Source organism: Danio rerio, chromosome 12, assembly GCF_049306965.1.
Source record: "Danio rerio strain Tuebingen ecotype United States chromosome 12, GRCz12tu, whole genome shotgun sequence".
Lineage (NCBI taxonomy): Eukaryota > Metazoa > Chordata > Actinopteri > Cypriniformes > Danionidae > Danio > Danio rerio.
In genome coordinates this window covers 22,456,935-22,479,029 of record NC_133187.1, presented here as the reverse complement: position 1 = coordinate 22,479,029, position 22,095 = coordinate 22,456,935, and the positions used below count along the sequence as shown (strand labels likewise).

General features: G+C 34.3%; 1 protein-coding gene across 14 annotated transcripts in view; it reads right to left on the bottom strand.

The window, feature by feature from the left end:
- The window catches only part of caskin2 (CASK interacting protein 2), an 86,561-nt gene that overhangs the window by 55,874 nt on the left and 8,592 nt on the right, over window positions 1-22,095 (bottom strand). For 9 of the 14 annotated variants that reach the window (XM_009306713.5, XM_009306714.5, XM_073918422.1 and 6 more), the window contains exon 3: window positions 9,691-9,742. In XM_009306713.5, the coding sequence (XP_009304988.1) occupies window positions 9,691-9,742 (52 nt within the window). Of the gene's footprint in view, window positions 1-9,690; window positions 9,743-12,586; window positions 12,851-22,095 lie in introns of those variants that run through there. The other 5 variants (XR_012387989.1, XM_073918423.1, XM_073918424.1 and 2 more) reach the window with 1 other exon arrangement.

The window sequence follows — 22,095 nt, the reverse complement described above, 5'->3', positions numbered from 1 at the left end:
ATTAAAAGATGTTCAATAATTTTACAAACAGAACATGACAAATACGCATCTTGTTTATTAGAACAATTATCCATCTGGTCAGAAATGTTGGCCGGCCTGCCGCTGTTTCTGTCACAGAGTTCAATTGAGTACAAGACCGCCATCAGTCCTGACAGCACTGGCCAATTAACAGTTTCACAGTCACTCTAGGACTGGGGATGGTCCAGCTTCTAAAATATGCATGTGTTTGAGGGAATAAAGTGTAGAAAATCTGTTTGATGGATGCTAAAAGATGAATAAAAGAACATTTCCTAAAATAATTTAAAAAGACTGAAATCAGAGTAGACAGGCCTAATAAATCCCCATCCACTGTGTATGTATATTAGCTATCATCTACTGCACTGTTCAAGACAGATCTACAGATACATCAGATACAGAAAGCATTGTTATAGATGAAAGAGCTGAATTATAGGATTAGAATTTCTCAAATCTGATGCCAAGCGTACTTGGGGATTTATTAATCTATGGGAGAATATGTGGTCGTGTGGTTGGCAAACTTCGTACAATTGTTCACACTCAGTTCTAGGAATGGCTATTAAAAGTGTCAGTGCAGCTATTAAGTGTATAATTAGCTCTCCAGATTAAGCTGGCTTTTCCATGAAGACTTGGATTGTTTCAGGGCTTAAAACTGAATCTTGCATATCCCAACAAAGCACTTCTGTCGGAGACGGATAAATTTATAATTTGTATTAAAAATGAATCACAGGAATACCAAGATGTCTTTAGACGTACTTGTCTCTGAGAAAAAATGTCCCTGCTTTCATTGGTAGCTCAAGTTTGCTTTGTACTATATTATCATTGGTTGTCAGTTTGGACAGGTTCAGTGATGATCTACTGTATATGACGTTGTTCAGAATTTATTCAACAGTTTGAAGGATTCGTTTAGAGGCATTCCTTTCCAGCCCATGAGTGTAACTCAACATGATCATAAAATCCCTCAGACTTGAGTTTAATGATGGATGAGAGATTCATGCATTTTACAGTGAACGTCACACAGCCTCATTTAACCAAAAACAGCAAAAGTACAGAAGATTCAAACAAAAAAAAGATTACAGTTCATACTTAACAGAAGAATCAAGGTCAATAAAGTCAAATCAATAATTATTTAAAAATATATAACAATGAATTGATTACATACATGAAAACTGAAATACACATTTTACAATAGATTACAATGTAGTTCAAATAATCACAATGCTTCTTTAGAATTCTTTAGAACACATAATTTCATTTATTTATTTTTTTTTTTTGGATAATTACTGACCTATAGAACTTAGACAGTTATGAAAAAACTGAAACTAGGAAATGGAAGTTGTTTTTATTGTTTAAATCATTTGGAATGATTAGCAAATGATTTGGTGGATTACAAGACTTCTTGAGGCAAAGTTGTTTGGATTGAAAAGGTTTACCTATGACATGAATGTTGTGTGCAATATAAAATCACTTATGAACTGCAATATGTCAGCCCTAGTTCACCGTAAAAAAAAAAAAAAAAAAAAAAAAAAGTTGACTCAACTCAAAATATTTAGGAAACTTGCAGGAGAATTTTTGACTTGGCTTCCAACCAAAATACTGCACTTGACTCGATTTAAGTCGGGTCAACTAAAAAAAAGCTCTGCAGGAAGTTGCCATACAGTTTTAAATTGAGTCAACTTTTTTGTGTGTGTGGCCAATTTATTTCAAATTACTAAAAAACCTCTATGTCCACAAGAACGATCGTCAAACAAGACCACCAAGTTTCATTCTGAATAAACTTTAATAAGTGCTTATTAAAGTCAGCACTTAAGTTTTAAATAAGTGTTGACATTTCATTGGTCTACAGCATCTGTGTTTCACAATACCACTAGTGGGTGCCAACTTGGACAAAAACAATGTATGGCAATTTTTAAGTTTTGGAAAGTTTCAAATCTCTGTAACTTATGGTTTGGTGTGCACAATCAGTTTTATGACAAAGCTGTAATCTTTGGTCTTTTCTAACTATTACAATAGGGTTTCAGCACAATTTTTTTACCATTTATTTTTCTTTCAACAGGTTTTTTTTTTCTTTTTTTTACTTCAGTATTATCTTTATACAATCTAAAGCATCCCATTAGTTAAATGCAACATAGCTTATAAATACAGTACATTAGTTAAATCATGCATATTTTAAAAATGTAATTTAGTCCTGCTATGAAATAATAAAAAGTCAGTTTTTCAAAAAACATTTACTTGAAAGGGACATTTAAAAATCCTTTGGTTAAAATATTTAAAGGCATAGTTCAACCAAAAATGAAAACCACTTTCTGCTGAAACAAAACAACATTTTCAGAAGGACATGATAACCACACTGGCTGATGTAACCAATTTGATTCCATAGTAAAAAAAAGTTGATGGAAGTCAATGGGGACCATTTGTTTACATACAATTTTTCAATATATATTCTTTTGTTTAAAAAAACTAAGAAACTAGGGCTAGGCAATTAAATGAAAAGTAATTTAAATCGACATTCAGAACCTATAATCAATTAAATATTTTCAGGTTGATTTTTTTTTCCAATTACCTTCCCTACCCTGTGTGGAGTTATGTGACCCTGCTCATGTACAAGACGAGTAAAAATGTAGCTGCTGTACTGAAAAATGTTTAGCACTTTGCAGCCACATCTGATCTGTAGTTAAGTAGGACGATGGACTCATTTGTGAGCTATACTTTGCATTACATTGATGATGATTGGAAGCTGAGGCAGACATGCATGAGAATGCATATTTTCCATTACATTCTGCTATTTTATTTAAAAGAGATAAATTCTGTTTATTTTCTACTTTTGATGTGAAAAACATAAAAAATATTTTGTTTCCAAATGTGCAAGTTATTTATTTTCACTTTTTTATAAGAACAATGTGACTGTTGGTTTTAAGCAATAAGTGTTTTAATTTCAGTTGTTCAGCGTTGATGTTCAATAAATAATCAGACAGTAGATAGCGCGTGTTTTCTTCAATAATTTTAATGTCAAGTAATGCACCCTTCATTCAATCTCTCACTTGTAATGTGTGCATATTTACTGTACAAAACCTGTCAGTGAACTATGAGGGCAAAAAAATGTATAAATGAATAAAATAATTGTTCATTAATCATAATAGAGTTAAAATGTTCAATTAATCAAGGTTTTGATTTTCAAAATTGCCAAATCGCCCACCCCTAAAAGAAACCCATACAAGTTTGGAACAACTTGGGAAATGAGGATTAATAAATAGTGAGTAAAATTGTATTTTTGGGTGAACTTCCACATTTTCCCGCTGGTTAAGGACATGCAAGCTTTTTTGAACATAATTTATACCTCCGGTATTTTACTTCACTGCACCACCAATGTGCTCCAACAAGCCCTTACATGCAGAGAAGAAAACCAACCCCTGTATCTCACATATATACAACTTCACACATATCACCTCCCACGGAGACCCTCATAACTTCAGTGGAACATGATTAAAATTATATGACGGCTTGAGTTTTGTGAAACTAACAATGGATAATAGAAAAAAGCCCCCTGCAGCTATCGTTCAGTAGCCACAGATGCTGGGAGCGAGTAAAGCTGATGATTACTATGATGCATATCTGAAGAACAATGTGTTTGGTCCATCATTCGGTACACTCTATCTGATCCAGACTTCTTAAAACAAATACACTGGGGACATCTCTATGACACATGACTGGGTCACTGTATGAATTCTACTATGCATTTTAGAAATATCCTGCTGGGCTTTAACAAATTAATATGAACTATCACTGTATTATGAAAGATGAAAAAGTGATACAAACAAAAAAAAAGAGTGAAAGAATGAAAAAATAGCACAAAACAAAAGATGAGGCAGAGAGATTCAGAAAAAAATGAGTAAAAATAAATAAATGCCAGACTAAAAATAAAATAAAATAACCAAATAAAAAAAAAAAAAACGAGCAAAACATGAAAAGAAAAAACAAACAAAAAACAGACAGAAATATGAAGAGATAGATACACAGAAAAAGAACAAAGAACAAAAAGACATTTAGAAAGAAAACAACAAAAATTAAAAGAAACTGATGGACAAAAAACTGAAGTAAATGAAATTACCAGAAAAAACAGAATGATAGAAAGATTGATAAAAACACAACAAAAAGGACAAACAGAAAAAGGAAGAAAGAATGAGCAAAAACACAACAAAAAGGACATCAGGGAGAAGAACAAAAGACAGAAAGAAAGAAAACAAAAAATAAGAAAGAAAGAAAGAAAGAAAGAAAGAAAGAAAGAAAGAAAGAAAGAAAGAAAGAAAGAAAGAAAAAGAAAGAAAGAAAGAAAGGCGCACAGTGCCAGTAGCAGTGATGAATAATGAAATGTTTTTCCTCCACCTCAGCTGCAGGTCCCTCAGGAGTGGCTTTCTCAGTTCTTTGCCTGCTGCATGAAAGCAAAAATTAGCACTCATGCTAATGTGAGGCCCTCAACTTCATTGAGATCCGCTTTCAACTTTCTGCCACTTTTGTCTCTCAAGACTAATGGGACACCCAGATTCAACAGAAGCAGACTGAGCACACGCTGTACAAAATCCATTACATCTTACCCGGAGAACGGGGAAACGAGAACTACATAAAAACACACGTTAACCAACACTATTCCCTCTAATGTTGTCCCAAATAGCCTATAAGAGTTGTCTGAACAAACAGTTATGTTATCTTACTGCGTGCTCCCAGCATGGTGTTCAGCATGGAAATGTTATCAGATTACTCTTTGTTTGTTGAATATTTATGCCGATGTTGTTGTCATCATCACTGTTGGGTATCTGCTCAATTGTGAGACTGAAAATTCACATTTTTGATTTGTTGTCAAGATTATTAAAGGGACAGCTGGCCAAAAAATTAAATTGTTCTCACTATTTATTTTTTTAAAGAAAGCTTCTATTGAAGTTAAGGGTTACCGGTAGGGATGTCGCAATCAGGTTTTTTTGCCCTTAAGTCAGAGTCCTTTGATTTTGAGTATCAACCGATACCGAATCCGATCCGATATTTCTATAATGCATAAAAAAAAATAAAGAAGAGCGAAGAAACAGATCCAGGATGTTGCTTTTTTTATTTAATTCACCTTATTTTAACATTCAACAAATAATTTAAAAAATAAAATAAATATTTTATAAATAAAATCAAATAGCACCTCGACTTAAAACACCTGTCAGACAATCCCAAGTTTACATATCTCACAGTTTGCTACGGCAATGTTATATCGTCATCAGCTTTATGCCTCCAGACCAGGGGCCTCATGTACGAAGACTTGCGTGGAAATCATACTAAAACATTGCGAACGCACAAAGCTGTAAATGTGCGTACGCAGAAAAAAATCAGATGTATGAAACACCGCGTACGCCGAGTCTCACGCATATTCTTTTGTACATCTAAATGAACGTGAAACTGAGCGCAACATGCACGAGCACAAAACCCCTCCCTGCCTCCTCCCCCGTATGAATATGCAAATTACTCTACTTTGGAAAAACCCAACGAAAAAGCAACGGCAAAAGAAGGCAAAAATAGAAACTTTGAACAGTGTGAATTGGAGGTGCTCCTTTCGGAGGTAGACCGGAGAAAAGCGGTGTTATTTGCAAGTTTGTTCTCCGGAATTAACAACAAAAGAAAAAAATAGAGTGGGAGAGTTTAGCTGATGCGGTTAACACAGTTGGGTCTGAACATCGCACTGAGTGAATTATAAAGGAAATATTGTGATTCATAGGTGTAAACTGTTGCAGTATCCTTAACGGTCTCAGTGGCGCGCTTGTAAGACACATGTCTACATGTTTTGACACGTTCGAGCATGAACTTGGTTCGAATCCAGCGTCTGATAAACTCTTTTTTTTTCCCCCCGCTACATATTAGATTTTGCTAACTATTTATCACGAGAAAGACTAGTAGGAATCATTAATAAGTTTGTACATCATATTTTATTTGCACATTTATTGAATGGAAATGTTTCTGATTCACGCATGCAAATTCATCTTCAGATAGTGTCTTTATAGCAATGTTCGTGCAGTAGATATAGCTCAGATTACATTAGGAAAACAGGCGACTGCTGCAAATTGTGCTTTAATGTTTAGCTGGTCAACTGTATGGTATGGAAACCATACATACCTGCTAGATGAACCCGTCTCATACAGCTGCCATTGCAAGGCTCAGACACTTTGTAGAGAGGAATTTAACAACTGCCTCTAGGAGTCGCCAATGGAAATAAAACAGACACGCACAAAAAATGTGCGTACGCCTGCCAGAAAGCTGCCGTGAAGCTGCGCACATTCCCATGTTCAGTTCATTGTTAGTAAATCCAAACGTGAGCGATTCTGAGCGTAAAACCTGGCGTACGCAAAGTTTTTGTGCGTACGCAGCGTTGATACATGAGGCACCAGATATTCTGTGTTCTACTTTGCCGGCATTTAACCAACAGCGCCTCTGCAACAAAGTAATGTCAAGTTGCTGTTTCTGTGTGAAGTCAAAAAAAGGGTCTAACTCTGTGCCACTGCATACCTATAGATGTGTTAAAATAATAATGAGATTATACTGCATATTAGAGGCCTGATCGAGAGGCAACATCTGATTCTGATCGAGTCTGAAACCGCGTAATTGGGCCCAATTTTCGAACACGTGATAAATATCTTCTTTTGTGTTCAACAGGAGAAAGAAACTCATAAAAGATTGAAACAAGCAACCTTTAGTAATTGTTGACAAAAATGTTATTTTCAGAAGAACCATCCCTTTAAGCCTATGTAAACACTAATCCAGAGGCATAGTTTTTTTCTACATTTTGGCCATGTGTCCACCGGAAGTTTAAGCACTTGTACTGCAAAAACTAGGTAAACCTATAATAATAAGAAAACATCAGTTTGCAAAATCAAGCAGCAAAACTAGCTGTTTTACTGTCTAAAAATGAATGGAAGTGAATGAGACCAGAAGTATACAGTCAAAAATATTCAAATGGCTGCGTCCGCTCGTACATGAAAAATAAAGCGAATAAGTTGAAGAAGGGGAAGGGGGATTATAAAGTTGAAAATTCGGGGGTGCTGATAACGTTGTAGAGCATGCGTGTTGGTTGTGGTTACGACAATAAAGTTGAAGAACAGAGGGGGGACTTGATGTGCCCCAACACAACCCGCCTCAGGGTACCTCATATTCTAGGGCCATATGCACTCTGTAACAATCCACTCTTAGCTTTTGCCAAAGATACTACTAAATAGCCTCCATTAAACTTGCCTCTCCCCCAAAACCTCATTCCCATCCGGGTTACGGTACCAATGTAATTCCAGCAGTTCTACTTGCACTGCTCTGAACAGGATTTAAACCTGCATCTTCTGAAATCCGAGGTAATTGTGCTAGCATGACACTAGCATTAGCATACTCTAGCATCAATGCTTCTGCTCTCTCCTACTATCTGACATAAACACTCTGAATGGGATTTATACCAGTGGCAAGTGCAGACATGAATGTTTTGGTAAAAGCTTGAAAACTGTGAATATGTGAATGGAAAGTTTTTTGAAATGAAAGCACTCCTCCAGCACTTCCAGTTCCACACATCTCCAACATTGGAGGTGAATGTCGGCGCCAGTGGTGTAGTGGTTAGGGCGTCGACACATGCGCTCCGGTGCTTACGGCGACCTGAATTTGATTCCGCCTCGTGGTCCTATGCCGATCCTTCCCCTCTCTCTGCTCCCCATGCTTTCCTGTGAATTCTCTCTATTTTCCTATCCAATAAAGGTGAAAACCCCGAAAAAATATTTATAAAAAAAAAACCATTGGAGGTGAATGCGCAATGAAGGACTATAGATTTATTCATTTTTTCGTTTCTGAATGGTTTCTTTTTACATAACATACAACGCCACATCATCTGTAAACCAGTCTAGCAGTTCAGAAATAATTAGGCCCGGCACAACACACAAACATGACTTCAATCATTTTTCATCATGCAATCTATATGGCCCATACATAAACAATTCTAGCAACATTTTATCTAATTGTGCAACATCTCTATCTCTATTGGAGTTATCCATGTCAGTATGGTTAAAAAAAAGCACTTGAGTATTTACCTGATAGCAGATATCACAGACTCTGTTCATTTTTATCTTGCACTTTTTTGTTAACATTTATTATTATTTATCTAGAATGTGGGTTTTAACATTCTGATTGCAATATCCAATTATTAAATTGTTATTAATAATAATATAGTTTATCACAGTATATTCTGATGCAATATATTGTACAACAAAAAATAGATATAGTGACAGGCCTAGAAATGATTCAATTATGATCAAATGCATAGTCCTGTTCTACTTCCTATTCCTTAAACAACAATAAAAATGCACATTAATAAACATGTGGCAGCTTTACCCCTAGAGCCACAGTTCACTATTTTTAAGAGTGATCAGAGCTTTGGATCTGCGGCCGTTTTTAAATGTCTGAGCTTTGATTTCAAACAGTGCTGGTAGCTCAAAACAAGAAGGAATCATGGGAAGAGTCATGGGAATACAAGTCAAACTATGTCACGTTGCATTTGACTAAGTTTGAGCAATAATACTTGAAAGTTTGAAAGAATCTTTGACTTTTAGCCAGGCATCTACACATTATTTTCCAGTTTGGACAGGAAAGTACAGTATTACAGCACAGTGTTTAGACTGAATCTACGCAAACATACCATGAAAGCAAACAAAACCCCAGCTAGTTTCAGCAAACAAACACAAGCCGTGACATGGAGTCCTGAAAACAAGTCCTCAAGGCATTCAGTAAACAAAATACATTTGCTTTTTTTATTGCTATGTTTTTATTGGATGTGCTATGTTTAATTATGTTTTTAACCCTTTAAAAAAACAAAAAGCAAGCATAGGCAATTTAAAATCTCGTTTAAAATTCTCAACATTTGTCCAATGGAAGATGCTGTATGACTCCTGATGACTGCTTATGCTGTAATGTGATGATTTGATTTAAAGTGTAGAACGAAAGTAAACTATGATCGCAGTAAAGACAGCTGAACTAGCCTTACCTATACATGTTTTTCTTTAATATTATGTTTCAATAATTAATTAAAAAGCTTAATGGCTCATGAATGTACTAGGGAAATTATAGCTAACTCAGTTGACTTGCACTGAAAAAATAATAATTAATGAATGAGTCAAATATTCAGTATCACCTCCAGGTAGGCAAATTTAATTAACATTACTATTTTTGTTAATAACTTTATTAGATGTGTCTTCTCTGAGCGAGGAAATGATACAAAGAAAAATAACAGCAAAAAAAAAGTAACTAATAAATTAATAAAATTTTGCTTCTATGTACGTATATACAAACTTGTGGGATTTTTTAGTTATCTGTATTTATAAATGTTAAACAAAATAAAATGACATAAGTTAAATATGTTGACAATTAAAACACTCACTTTCAGTGTTTAAACATGGCACAATGATCTGTTCGGTCAAATGTGCACATAAGCGTAATTAAAACTTCAGTTTAGCTCTTGTGTTTGCTTCAATCTGCTCCTCAGCAGTTCATAAAACTGAGCTTTTCTGAGATTCTACATAAATATTTAACAGTAAAGAGGGCAGGTTTGGACAATACGTGAGCATATTTTAAGTTTCTTTTCACACATTTTGGACCAACCATGTGAAAAATAAAAGAACTTACCCATCTTGGTCTTGGTAATTCACATTGAGCCTCTTCGTGGAGCCCAGTAACTCTAGGAAAACAGATGGAAATAAGAGTCAGGACGTGATGTGGTGATGTTTTCAACAAATCATTCAGCTGCTGATCCCTCCATTAGAGAGGTATGAGGCATGATGATGTTACGGCATGAAAGCACTTGTTTCAGACTTTCAACAGTCAATTGTTTAGTACTCAAAACCATGTAGACCGATGGTTAAGTCATGTTTTTTTGTTCTATGAGGAACACAACATTCATCAAGTCTATATTTCGTTATCCTCAATATTTATATGTAAATGCATGGTTTGTGATGTCATGGTGACAATTATTTCAGCATATAAACGGAAAAGTCTCCAAAAATGATAATTCTGTCATTATTGTTTACCCACATGAGATTCCGAACTCTTTTCCAAGTTCATTGCTATAAAATTCTCATTGTAGGGTGAACCATTCTTTTAACTGAGACTCCTTTTTAAGAAGGCTCTCCTATTTAATCTGTCTAAATAACAGCCATGCAGTATACTAACAATCCAATTTAGAAAAGATTAGGGAACGACTTCTCTGACTAAACATGTCTGTATATACAATAAAGTAAAAGAGCTGGCATCTTGTGTTTTTAAGAGTGACCACAAATACCTTTAAGACTAAATGGTATGCCACAGTTCCTCTCTATTTTTTATAGAACTAGTGGCTAGACTTTCAGAGCTACAAGTATCAGAACTGTTTAGGTGCTATTATCAGAACTTTTAGGATGTTTCACTTGAACAATCAGATTTGAGAACTGGACCTTAGTGTTCTACAAGTGTTCCATGTAGTGAATTTTACAGATTGTTTTCAGAAAATGCAGATGAAAATAGTTTGAAAAGTCAAAGGTATAAGACTGTTCACTTAAATGTATTATTCACTCAAATAAAATAAAAATTCTACCATAAACTATACATTTCTCCTACTGTAGAAGTAGATACCAGCAACCAGCTTTCTTCAAAATATCTTCCAACAGAAGAACAAAAATGCTAAAGGTTTAAAACCACACGAGGGAGAATGAATGATAAGGTCATTTAAATTTGGGGGTGAACTATGCTTTCAATAGCTTTAATTGGAGAATGAAGTTTTCTACTAAGTGTTTTCAGTTTATTTACAGTTGTGAAATGCATTATGGGAGTTTTATTTCAGATCTATCAATTTTTGATGTTAAAAATTCAATAATTATTATTCCGATATTGTTTAAGAAATGATATAGAAAAAATTAAAATAACAGAAAAAGTAGAATTAACAGGAAAAGTACTGGCAGTTTATTACCAGGTTTATGCACTGTAATTTACAACACAAACACAGAGGATATATCACTTTAAAATTATTAGAAAAATGAAAACAAAACTCAATTTTTAATATTAAAAGCTTTTGAAGGAAAAATTAAGATCCTGTAATGCAATTCAAAAGTATAAATAAGTAAAAAAAAAATAAAAATAAAAAAGTACATAAAACTGCTAATTTAAAGATTTGCTATACACTGTAGAAGTGCACAATTTAATAAAAAATAATGATGAATTTGTTAATTTGTTGGGGATGAAAACAATATTTCAATTCAGAAAACTCTGCATTTTTAATCTGTGACATGGACATAGACCATGTGGTGACAGTCTGGCCTGAACTCACAAAGAAACGTAAGTATTTTACATTTTGTCAGTTTAGTGGATAATTCGTACAGTATGAGTTCAGTCATATGAAAATGTACAATTTTTAAAAGAACTGTCATTGGAGTATAAGCAAATCGTTTAAAATGGTATGAATGAGATCATATGAATTCATACAAAATAGCCACTAAATCAAAAAGTTACGAATTGCCATGACATCCTGTTGGACAGTCACACGACACAAAGAACAAACTATGTTATAACTCAGGCCAGGGGTTCTCAAACTCTGGAGGGCCAGTGTCTAGTTTAGTTCCAAGTTCCAACCCCAATCACATACCTGGACTAGCGTATCAAGTTTTTACTAAGCTTTCTAGAAATATTCTTGCAGGTGTGTTGAAGCAAGTTGGAGCTAAAATCTGCAAGACACCAGCCCTGCAGGACAGAGTTTGAGAACTCCTGTTATAACTCAATATGAAAAAACTTATGTAAATATAAAAGTCTCTTATTTATTGTCTGAAAAGTACTTTATATGTGCAAATCAACCCAACACTTTTTTTATTCATGTCCACAACTGAGGCGAAAGCAGTACATGTAAATGTGGCAATTCAAACTATTTAAAAAAAACATAAAATAATGTGTAAATGCAATCTAAATCTCTGACTTGTGGAACATTTAGACACAGATAACAATTTCAATACAATTTCAGCTGTTGACTTATTTCTTAAATAAAAATAATGCTAGTGGCTTCTGCAAAAACATACACCATAGATTTAAAATCTCTGAACTCCTGACAGATCTTTATTTAAAGATCAAAAAGTTATATGCTATAAACAAAATTCTGTATGGAAAATGAAATGGAGTACGAAGATGGACGGAGAACCCAGCTATTTCACACTATAATATAAAAATTACAAGTAGGTCGAGGAGGAGAAAAACCAAGTAAACAAAAGCAAAATAGATGATAAACAGAGCTGCCTTGTAGGCACTGTGTAAACATTTTTTTACAAACATGACACATTATAAAACTGTAAGCTCCACCTGTCGCTGAAGGGAAAATACGAGTGAAGAATGATGAATGCAGAGCAAGACTGTACCAAATGACAGTGACAGTAGACGAGTTCTCTAAACAACACAGAGCTGTGTCATTATTTAAAACATACTCCGATATAAACGGCATCTTGTCTGCTTTCATCTCAAACAACATGAAAATGAAGAATTTTTGTAAATGTAAACGCTGTTCACTTACCTGTCACTAAACATACAGCTGCCTGCCCCATTTTTGACTTAAAAGTAATGTCAAAACCCAAACTTTTCTTTCGTTTCTTACATCCTCCATACACTTCAATCATACACTTGCTCGGAAAGCATTCCTTCTAATCCATGCATCTAAAACCATCACTGTCACAAAATATCCTCTCTCTCCTGCTCCACATCAGAGAATTCTGCAGGAGTTGGATCTATAACGATTTGCTTCCTCCAGCATAGTGGGAGCAATAAAGATGCAATGAATTCCTTAACCCACATCTTCTGGGTTAAAACCAATCAGGAAGAAAATGCTTCATTTATTGTGAAAATTACATTTCTTATTTCCGGAATGTAGAATTTTAAAAATATGGCTGCTCTCTTGTTAAAAATTTAGCTTTGTCACACTTCACGCAAGACAGAAAAGCATGTACTGTTCAATTTTAAGTTCAAGGTCATAAAAGACTAATAGTACAAGTATACGTACAGTCAAGCCCGAAATTACTCAGGCCCCTGTATGTGAAAATATGCAATGAGTTTCTTTTGAAAAGTTTATTACAAAAATCGAAAAAATGCAAAAACATTTAATGAACCACTATATGTTTCAACAACTAAATGTAAACCTTTTAAACGTTACTAGTCATGTTGTACACCGTACATTTTGTTTAGTTATTATTATTAGAAGCATTAGAATGGTCAAACGAAGAGCATCAATACACATGCTATGATAAATATTAGCATTCTACTCTGTTTCTACTTATTATATGAGGAAATCAAATATGATACCCTGAATTCAGCCAATCATTGCATTCCATCTACATCCCACAATGAAATGCACTCAACCTGACCTTTCATTTCAACTGATAAGCTGAAAATAATATCAGCCTCTATTTTCTACACCTTGTTCTTGACTTGCTTAAGTTTATATCCAGAGCTACTATGATCCAGCTATTTTTCAAAAATGATATTAAGCCTTTGGTGTGTACAGTATGTATTATTTAATTTAAAAGCTGCATTTCTTCTCATTTATAAAAAACTAATTTCTGTTTTCTACAAAAAAAGAAGAACTATATTTTTATACGAATTAAGCAATTAACTATTTATATAGCACCTTATTTCAACCATGAGGATGCCCTGTAAAGTGCTTTACAGTGATAAAAACAAAATGTCGGTGCCAATAGCCTGGTTAAGTGCGTCGACATATAGCACCATGGTGCTCATGGCGATCTGAGTTTAATTCCTGGCTCGAGGTGCTTTGACAACTCTTCCCCTCTCTCTGCTCCCAATACTTTCCTTTCTGTAACCTCCACTGTCCCATACCAAATAAAGGTGAAAAAAACCCTAAAAATATATATTAAAATAAATAAATAAATAAATAAATAAATAAATAAAGCATCAAAACACATCAGATGGTAAGAACACAAGTGTCAATAAAGCATCACTTTGTACTATGGAATATCAAAAGCAAGTCTAAATAAATAGGTTTTAAGTTTAGATTTAAGTAGTGACACATTTGTGATAATGCATAATAAAGTTCTAACGGGAGGGTTTTCCACATTGTTCACCCTATTGCTTATACTTGGATATGGGGACCTCCAGCAACATAAATAAGAAGATGCAAGACCCTTTACTGCATTAAAAACAAACAACAACAGTTCAATCAAAGTGTATGGTTAAAATATTAGCAACTTTATTAATACTTTGGTCTGTCCAAATTTGGCTATGCATCTGTCAAATCATTTAATTACTTATTCAACACTTTCTTATAAACACTCCATGTTTCAAATATTGTGCAATTCTGAGTATGAAGTGTCTCATGCACGTTAGTGGGCTTTACAAACCACCAGTAGAACACACACTCGTTCCCGTCTGTGTGTGTGTCTGTGCATGCACACGTTTATGCATGCATAAGTGCGTTTATAAAAAATAGTTTTTTTCAGCTCACAGCAAGGACCATGCTGTGATCTGATTTGAGCAGAACACAATCACATACAGTATGAACACGTCATGGAATAAACAGCTCAAAACTAATGAAAAAAATAAATAAATAAACAAACAAATTAGTAAATGCTGGGGATTTGTCTGTCTTACACAAATGAAGATGTGCTACAAAGAGATGCATTTCAGACACAAACTGTAACTGTGAAGAGAAAAAAAAAACACCTTGGGCATTCTGTGCTTTTTATGATCACACCAGACGGCATGACCTGTTTTTTGTTCCTTTTTCCTGTATGTCTTTGATCCACATATGTTCATATTTCAGTCTGCTTATTTGCAGCAATTCAAGGTTTATACAGCAGCGTTTAAACTTCTTCAAAAAATATTAAACAAATTTACATTCACATTTATTAATGCAGCAGACGCATTTATCGAGAGTAAAATACAAATGATGGTAAAAGAAGCCCTTTAAAGTAGCAGCAATATATGGAGTCATGACAAGTCTAACTTGGTTTAGCTAGTTAATTTGTCCTTGATGTTTTTCTCATTTATCATTATTGTTGGGTCATTGTAACAGAGTTTTTGTATGTAGGAAAATAACTGGTGTATACAGAGAGGCAAGAGGAAATGTATTATCAACAGGTGGTTTGTCAAACCCACTCACCTGTGTGAAGCACATTCACAATGTTTTTTTCAGAAACACGGAGAGTTTCTTTTGTTTGTTTTAATAGCAAAAAGACCCAATTCACAACAACTGCTGTGAACAATTTGTCACTTGAAAAGCAACTCCAATTTATATTCCATAGTCAGAGAGAAACACAAACCCTCATGACTATAACAGATCTAAACATGGCGAGAGTAGAGTTTTCAAGAGTCTTCTCACACAGGTGATTTGTCAAGCACACTCATCTGTGACAAGAGCAACAACAATAGTATTTCAATCATTTCATCCACAAACAGGTGTTGCAAAAATCACCGACAAAAAAAACCATGCAAATCATATGTCCCGCGCAGCTTCCTAACAATCGCTCTGTCCACCAAACTGAACGTTATTTACAACTTTATTAGATGTTATACACAGCCTATGCAGGTTCTGTTCAATGAACTGTTTACATCCTCTCGGTAGTAAACAAACAGTGCGTCAGCTCACGTGTGATTTTGCAACTGCGAATACATCAATTCTAATTCTCAATAATTTAGATAGAAATTACATTTAGGGGTAAATTATGTCTTATAAATACAGCATGTGACACTTTTAATGCCATTTGGAGGCGTTCATGTTGCTGTGAAGACTTGCGCGAGTGCCTTTGAGCTTCTCCACAGACCTTGAAAATATAATAGATCATCAAAAAGATGTATTAAGATCGTGTGTAGGGTCGAATCAAGATTGCGATCTTTTTACTTTTAATCATGCAGCCCTAGTTTAACCACATTAATTTGTGATAAAATGTTAAATAATTGCGTGACACTTTCTGTTTTTTAACTGAACCAGTAAGGCTGCACAATATATAATTTCAGCATCGATATCACAATGTGCGCATCCACAATCATCACATAATTGGATCTGCAATGTTATGTCTGAATAAAAGTTGACAAGGTCTGTGAGCATTTCAAGATAGTTTAAAACATTTGAGCACAAGAAATGATGACATTGTATGTTTGACGGTTTCGCGGTATACGGTATGTTACAAATGTTACAAAATAATAGAACAGTGAAGGAAATTTGACTTTTTCCAAATAATATATTTTTTAGTTACTATAAACAACACCACTTACAATGAACAAATAAAAAAATAAGAAAATAATAAATAATGTGTCAAAGTCCAAATAAAGTCCAAATAAACATGGTGCAAATCCTCAGTAAAAAATAGATATAAATATTTACTATACTATAAATAGTTACATAACGAAACTAGATTCAATATGGAACATCCTTAGGTTTTATGTGCCAGCATGGATATGGTTGTCTGTGGATATGGATTTGGATATGGTTGTCTGCAATGCAGACAAACAGCTGCATCTTCATTTGCGTCTTTTGAAAACAGCAAGAGCAGCAGTTCGTCTTTGCTGTGTCACTGTTTTGTCATGTTTCTGTGCTGCTGTGCATGCAAAAGTACTTAGTATGAGAATTATTTCATGCAAAACTTTTTTTTTTTTTTTTTTTTATTTATTTAGCCACGCATAAATGTATGCCTATCTCTCATTCCGTGTTGTTCAAAAAGCTTGGTCCACAAACAAAAGCGAAACCTATGCTTATTGGTTGTGATATAGCGAGTTTGAACCAATCTGGGCATGGAGGAGGGACAATGCATCAATGCATCATGTCTGGTTTGTCCGGAGACACAGTGACGAGCGTTTCTTTGTCAAATCAGCGTTGTCAAATGTTGATGACGTAACCGCACTGATTCCGGAGCCTCTGAAAGTCCTGTTATGTGATACAGCACTGGAAAGCTGAGATTCTCTTCTTTATGCCAATCTTTGAATTGTATGAATCGGATCAGCGGATCAAAAGTTATTAAACATTTAAGAGCAATACTTATTTTTAGCCGCGGGCGGCTGTCTCGGTCTTTAAGGGTTAAAACCGTTGATATGCAATTGTTCATGGTATGATAATCGTGCACGTTCAAATCGTGGTAAACCGTCATACCGGTATATTGTTACAACCCTATTTTCAATACTACTTTGTTAAACACTCTTTACTCTTTGTTAATCAGGGATTGGGTTAGTAGAGAGGGGATGCCATTTTCCTTTTTTTGTAACAGTTTTCTCCTGTTTATGCTAGTAAGGGAGTGAGAGTATTTTTTATGTATTTTCTTTTCTTTCTTTTATGGATTATTTAGTTCTTCCCTTTCTCTCAGTTACAGAATTTTTGTTTGTTGTTTTGGCTTGAACCCCCTCTTGAAGTTTTTTTGGAACCCTCCCTTAATCCTTTAATAAATATTTTGTTGTTCTTCATTCAGGTTGCATTATTTCTTTTTTTAGTAATTTGAGAAGTGTCTCTTAGGACCTCAATGCTGACACACACACAAAAACCTCCACTAACATTCTGTTGCAAACCCGTGTCCCCCTAGACAGAGTTGAAGGGAACGTACATGTAAAAAAAGACTAATTATAATTTAAATTATTTTTACGGTGAAGATTATACACTGTTATTTTATATTTCCATTGACAAAAAATGCATTCCTTACCTAGAATTTGTCTTATTTCTAGTCAGAATATCCAACTTTTAAACTAACCTAAAAACAATTTTAAAACATTTTTTTACTTGTCCAGAAAATGTTTCTTGATATAAGAATTTAGATATTTTTTAAAACACTGTGATTTTTCCATTTCTGTACCTGAATACTGTTAAACTCCCTGTTTAAAAAAAAAAGACAACATTCAAACCATCAGGTGAAATTGTTTTCATATCGCAATATGCATCACATAGATACCACAATATCAGTTTTTTCCAATATCGTGCAACCCTAAAAACTGGACAATACAGATGTTTTTACTTTTACTTTGTACATTCCAAGACTGACACATCAAATTGGCACCACTAGTTTCCTTTGAATCTAAGGAATCTACAAGCCTTCTTGTTTAGCTCATGTTGGGCAAATCACAGAAGCTGTTGTACTCTACCACAACCACCCCAATGAAGTCTATGGCGGGCAGAGGGGAAGATGCCAGCCGAGCTATGAACTTTACATTTGGCTTCAGGGGAAGAAAAAAAGAAGTTGATGTTGCACGCCTTTCAAGAGGAGTTCGAGTTTCAACACGAGACAACATTCCAGACATGGCTAACCCACCCCGATCTCTCAATTTCCATCTCCCTCCCTCGCTCACAGTATCCACACAAAAACGTGCGTGCAAACACAAACAGCCTTTGTGTCTGTCAACAGTGGTCTTTTCTCACTGAATGGAAGAGCTGCTTCTAATGTGGGCATCTCTCAAATGAAATGAGCCACAGTAACCGCACAGGACTCAACCACTCCCTAAACCCACACAATAAACATAATAAGCCAATTTAAAGGACACCTAGTATCAAGTCATTCACTGTCACTGGACCTGCTGATTTTTTTTGTAACGCTCAAAGGCATGTTTCCATCTTTTCTTGTGAATAGAATCGCCCCTCAAAAACTGAAAGTCACAACAACGTTCAGGCAATGAGTGACTCAAGCGTAGATGCAAGTGTCTGAGGCAAAATCAATATAAAGTCTTGTACACTGTAACAATTCCTCCATGTTGTACCAACCTAAATCAATTAAGCCAACTTAATAATTATACAAATTTAAGTGGATTGAACATAAAACAATTAAGATACCCCCAAAAAAACTCAAGTATTGTGTTGATTCAGCTTATTCTAAATAAGTAGTTTTACACATATCAATTGTTTTACTGTATATCATTAACGTAAATGTGTATTAAATGTATTAAAATATCATGCACAATTGGAATATAATAACACGATAAATTACACAAAAACAGAACAATTACAGCAATTCTTGTCAAAAAGCTACAGGAGTTATAAGAGTATCAAACAAGTCATTACATTAGCTACATAAGATACATTTCAGCATGGTATTGAGGTGCTACAGTATATACATGGTTTTTATATAGGTATGATGTATGATAAAATGGGAGACATTGTTTAATTATAATAACAATTAAAGATAAAATATTTCAATATTATATTTGTACTAAATAAAAATTAACAATTCCATGTGATTGTCACAATCAAGAAAAAAAGCATATTTTTTCAAAAATAACTTTATTCAAAAGTTTTAGAAATTTCTATAATTTTTAATATTGCACCTCATATTTGTTATGTCTATAATCTTAAAGTTAAATATATTTTTAAAATGATGACAGAAACATAATATGTTGAATAGAAGAGTATCTTCAATGTAATCATAATAGTAACAAAACACTTTTCACAGAATAATTACAATGGTTTCTTAAGTTTTCACTATTGATCATTATTTCAGTTAAACTTGAAATATCAAGATTAACCCGACAATGTTTATAAAAAATATAGACAATGTATTTTAGTGCATTTAAAAAAAAACAGATTTATTAAACAAATATTTATTAAAATAATATTTTAGTCACTAAACAATTATTAAATTAAACTTTCTATAACATAAATTTGGGTGTACTAGTTTTTGGACCATTATCACAAGTTATTTAGTTAGACTAGCTCCATATTAGGCTTCAGTACTGACTAATCTAATGAGTATGCACAAATATAATATTGTAAACCTTCATATTAAAAATATTCATGTAAAAGGGTGTACTTATATATGCTGAACACTGTATGTGTGTGTGTGTGTGTGTGTATGTGTGTGTGTGTGTGTGTGTGTTTGTGTGTGTGTGTGTGTGTATACACGCGTTTTGTGACATATCAGGACACAAATCTGTACAATGACATAGGTATGACACAGGTATTACAAAAAGGTGGTAAAATATGAAGACATTGGTGACGTTCTCATTTCTCAAAAAGCTTATAAATCCCACAGAATGAGTTTAATCAGAGAGTAAAGCTGCACACTGTCTCCTGTGATGGTTTGGTTTAGGGGTAGGGTGGGGTGAGGGCAGTACAATATACAGTTTAAACAGTATAAAATGAATAAAAACCTATGTAATGGTCCAACTTTTCAAAAAAACAAACGTGTGTGTGTGTGTGTGTGTGTGTGTGTGTGTGTGTGTGTGTGTGTGTGTATGTAAAATTCACATTTTAATATTCTAGTCGCATATAGAATAATAAAAAAATTGGTGACTTCTCAATGGTTATAATTTGACCTGTTGTTATTCAAGTCAACTGGAGTAGAATAACACCAAGGAAACACTCTTTTATTTAGCATTTGAATTGACTCCAATATGCAAATAAAATACATAATATAAACACTAAAATAGACTAAGTACTTCTCCAAAATGTCCAAGAACACAAAGCAGGTGCCTCTAGTAAAGCTCTGAACAGATTAGATAATGACAGTAATCAGATGAATCACTAATGATTTGGTTTGGCTTGCCAAAAGCAAGCAACAATTTGTTCCAATAAATAGTACAGTAAAAAACAACCCCTTTCTAAACTACAGTCTACTACAGTCTATGAAAACTGCATGACTAAACTACAGTCTACTACAGTGATGAAAACTGCATGACTAAAGAGAAAACGAAAACAGCAAATGTTTCATGTTTGCTTACACCTAAACATTTACAGTTGTTTATCCACATGCATTTTAGCATTTTTCTATGTGGCACAGCAGACCCAGCAGTCACTTTGCTTTTTTATTCCATGAGACTTTGTGACAGTGTGTTCAAAGGGAATTAACGCCACAAAATAGGAAAAAAAGGTTTTACTGTAATACCTTTTCCAAACACAGGATATCGGCTCATTTCTTAAACAACATTCTGCATATGATGAAAGCCTCCCTGAACAAAACGAGTGGAAAATCTGCACGGTGTCTGAGCTCACCGCAGTGGATGAGAGCAGATAAATGAAAGACTTATGTAACAAACACGCGACTGCGCACAAGAGTCTGACTTACTGGCTGAGTGTAGATTTACAATCATGTAAATGAACTTGCAAAAGACTCAAACCTACATCTAAAATGCAAACTTTCAATACTCATTCACAAGACTAGTCCAGACTGTCAATTAGTAATGGCTGTAAATCTGATATGTTTATTTAAATTTTGATTGTCCCAATGCATTTTCTTTTTTACATTTTTAATTTCTATAGCTTTTGAGAATACAAAAAGAGCCACATATTGATAAATAATGTCATGATACCTGTTTTACATTAAGTTAGGATTGAATAGTCTCTTGTTACAGTTTGATAACGAGCAGGAAACATTCATGAGCCAATGACATTACAACATTGAAATGGTCTATTAAACAATTGCTTCAATTAATTACGAAGTTCCCATTATTGAACTTTACTTAATGTATTGACAAACAAATTGCATTTGTTTAGCATTCATTCGTCTTTGTTCATCTTAATTTAATAGTTAGTAGTTAAATTAAAAAAACTACAATTTTTCATTGTTAGTTCAGATTAAGATACATTAAATCAGGGGTCACCAATCTCAGTCCTGGAGGGCCGGTGTCCCTGCAGGGTTTAGCTCCAACTTGCCTCGACACAACTGCCTGGGTGTTTCAAGTAAACCTTGTAAGACCTTGATTAACTTGTTCAGGTGTGTTTGATTAGGGTTGGAGCTAAAATCTGCAGGACACCGGCCCTCCGGGAACAAGTTTGGTGACCCCTGCATTAAATAGATGAAAGATATGATTTTATAAATGTATTAGTATTGTAGTGACAACATTTAATAAATATGCATTATTATAAATTATTAATTATTCATTCATTCATTTTCTTGTCGGCTTAGTCCCTTTATTAATCCGGGGTCGCCACAGCGGAATGAACCGCCAACTTATCCAGCAAGTTTTTACACAGCGCATGCCCTTCCAGCCGCAACCCATCTCTGGGAATCATCCACACACACATACACACTCATAAACTACGGACAATTTAGCCTACCCAATTCACCTGTACCGCATGTCTTTGGACTGTAGGGGAAAACGGAGCAC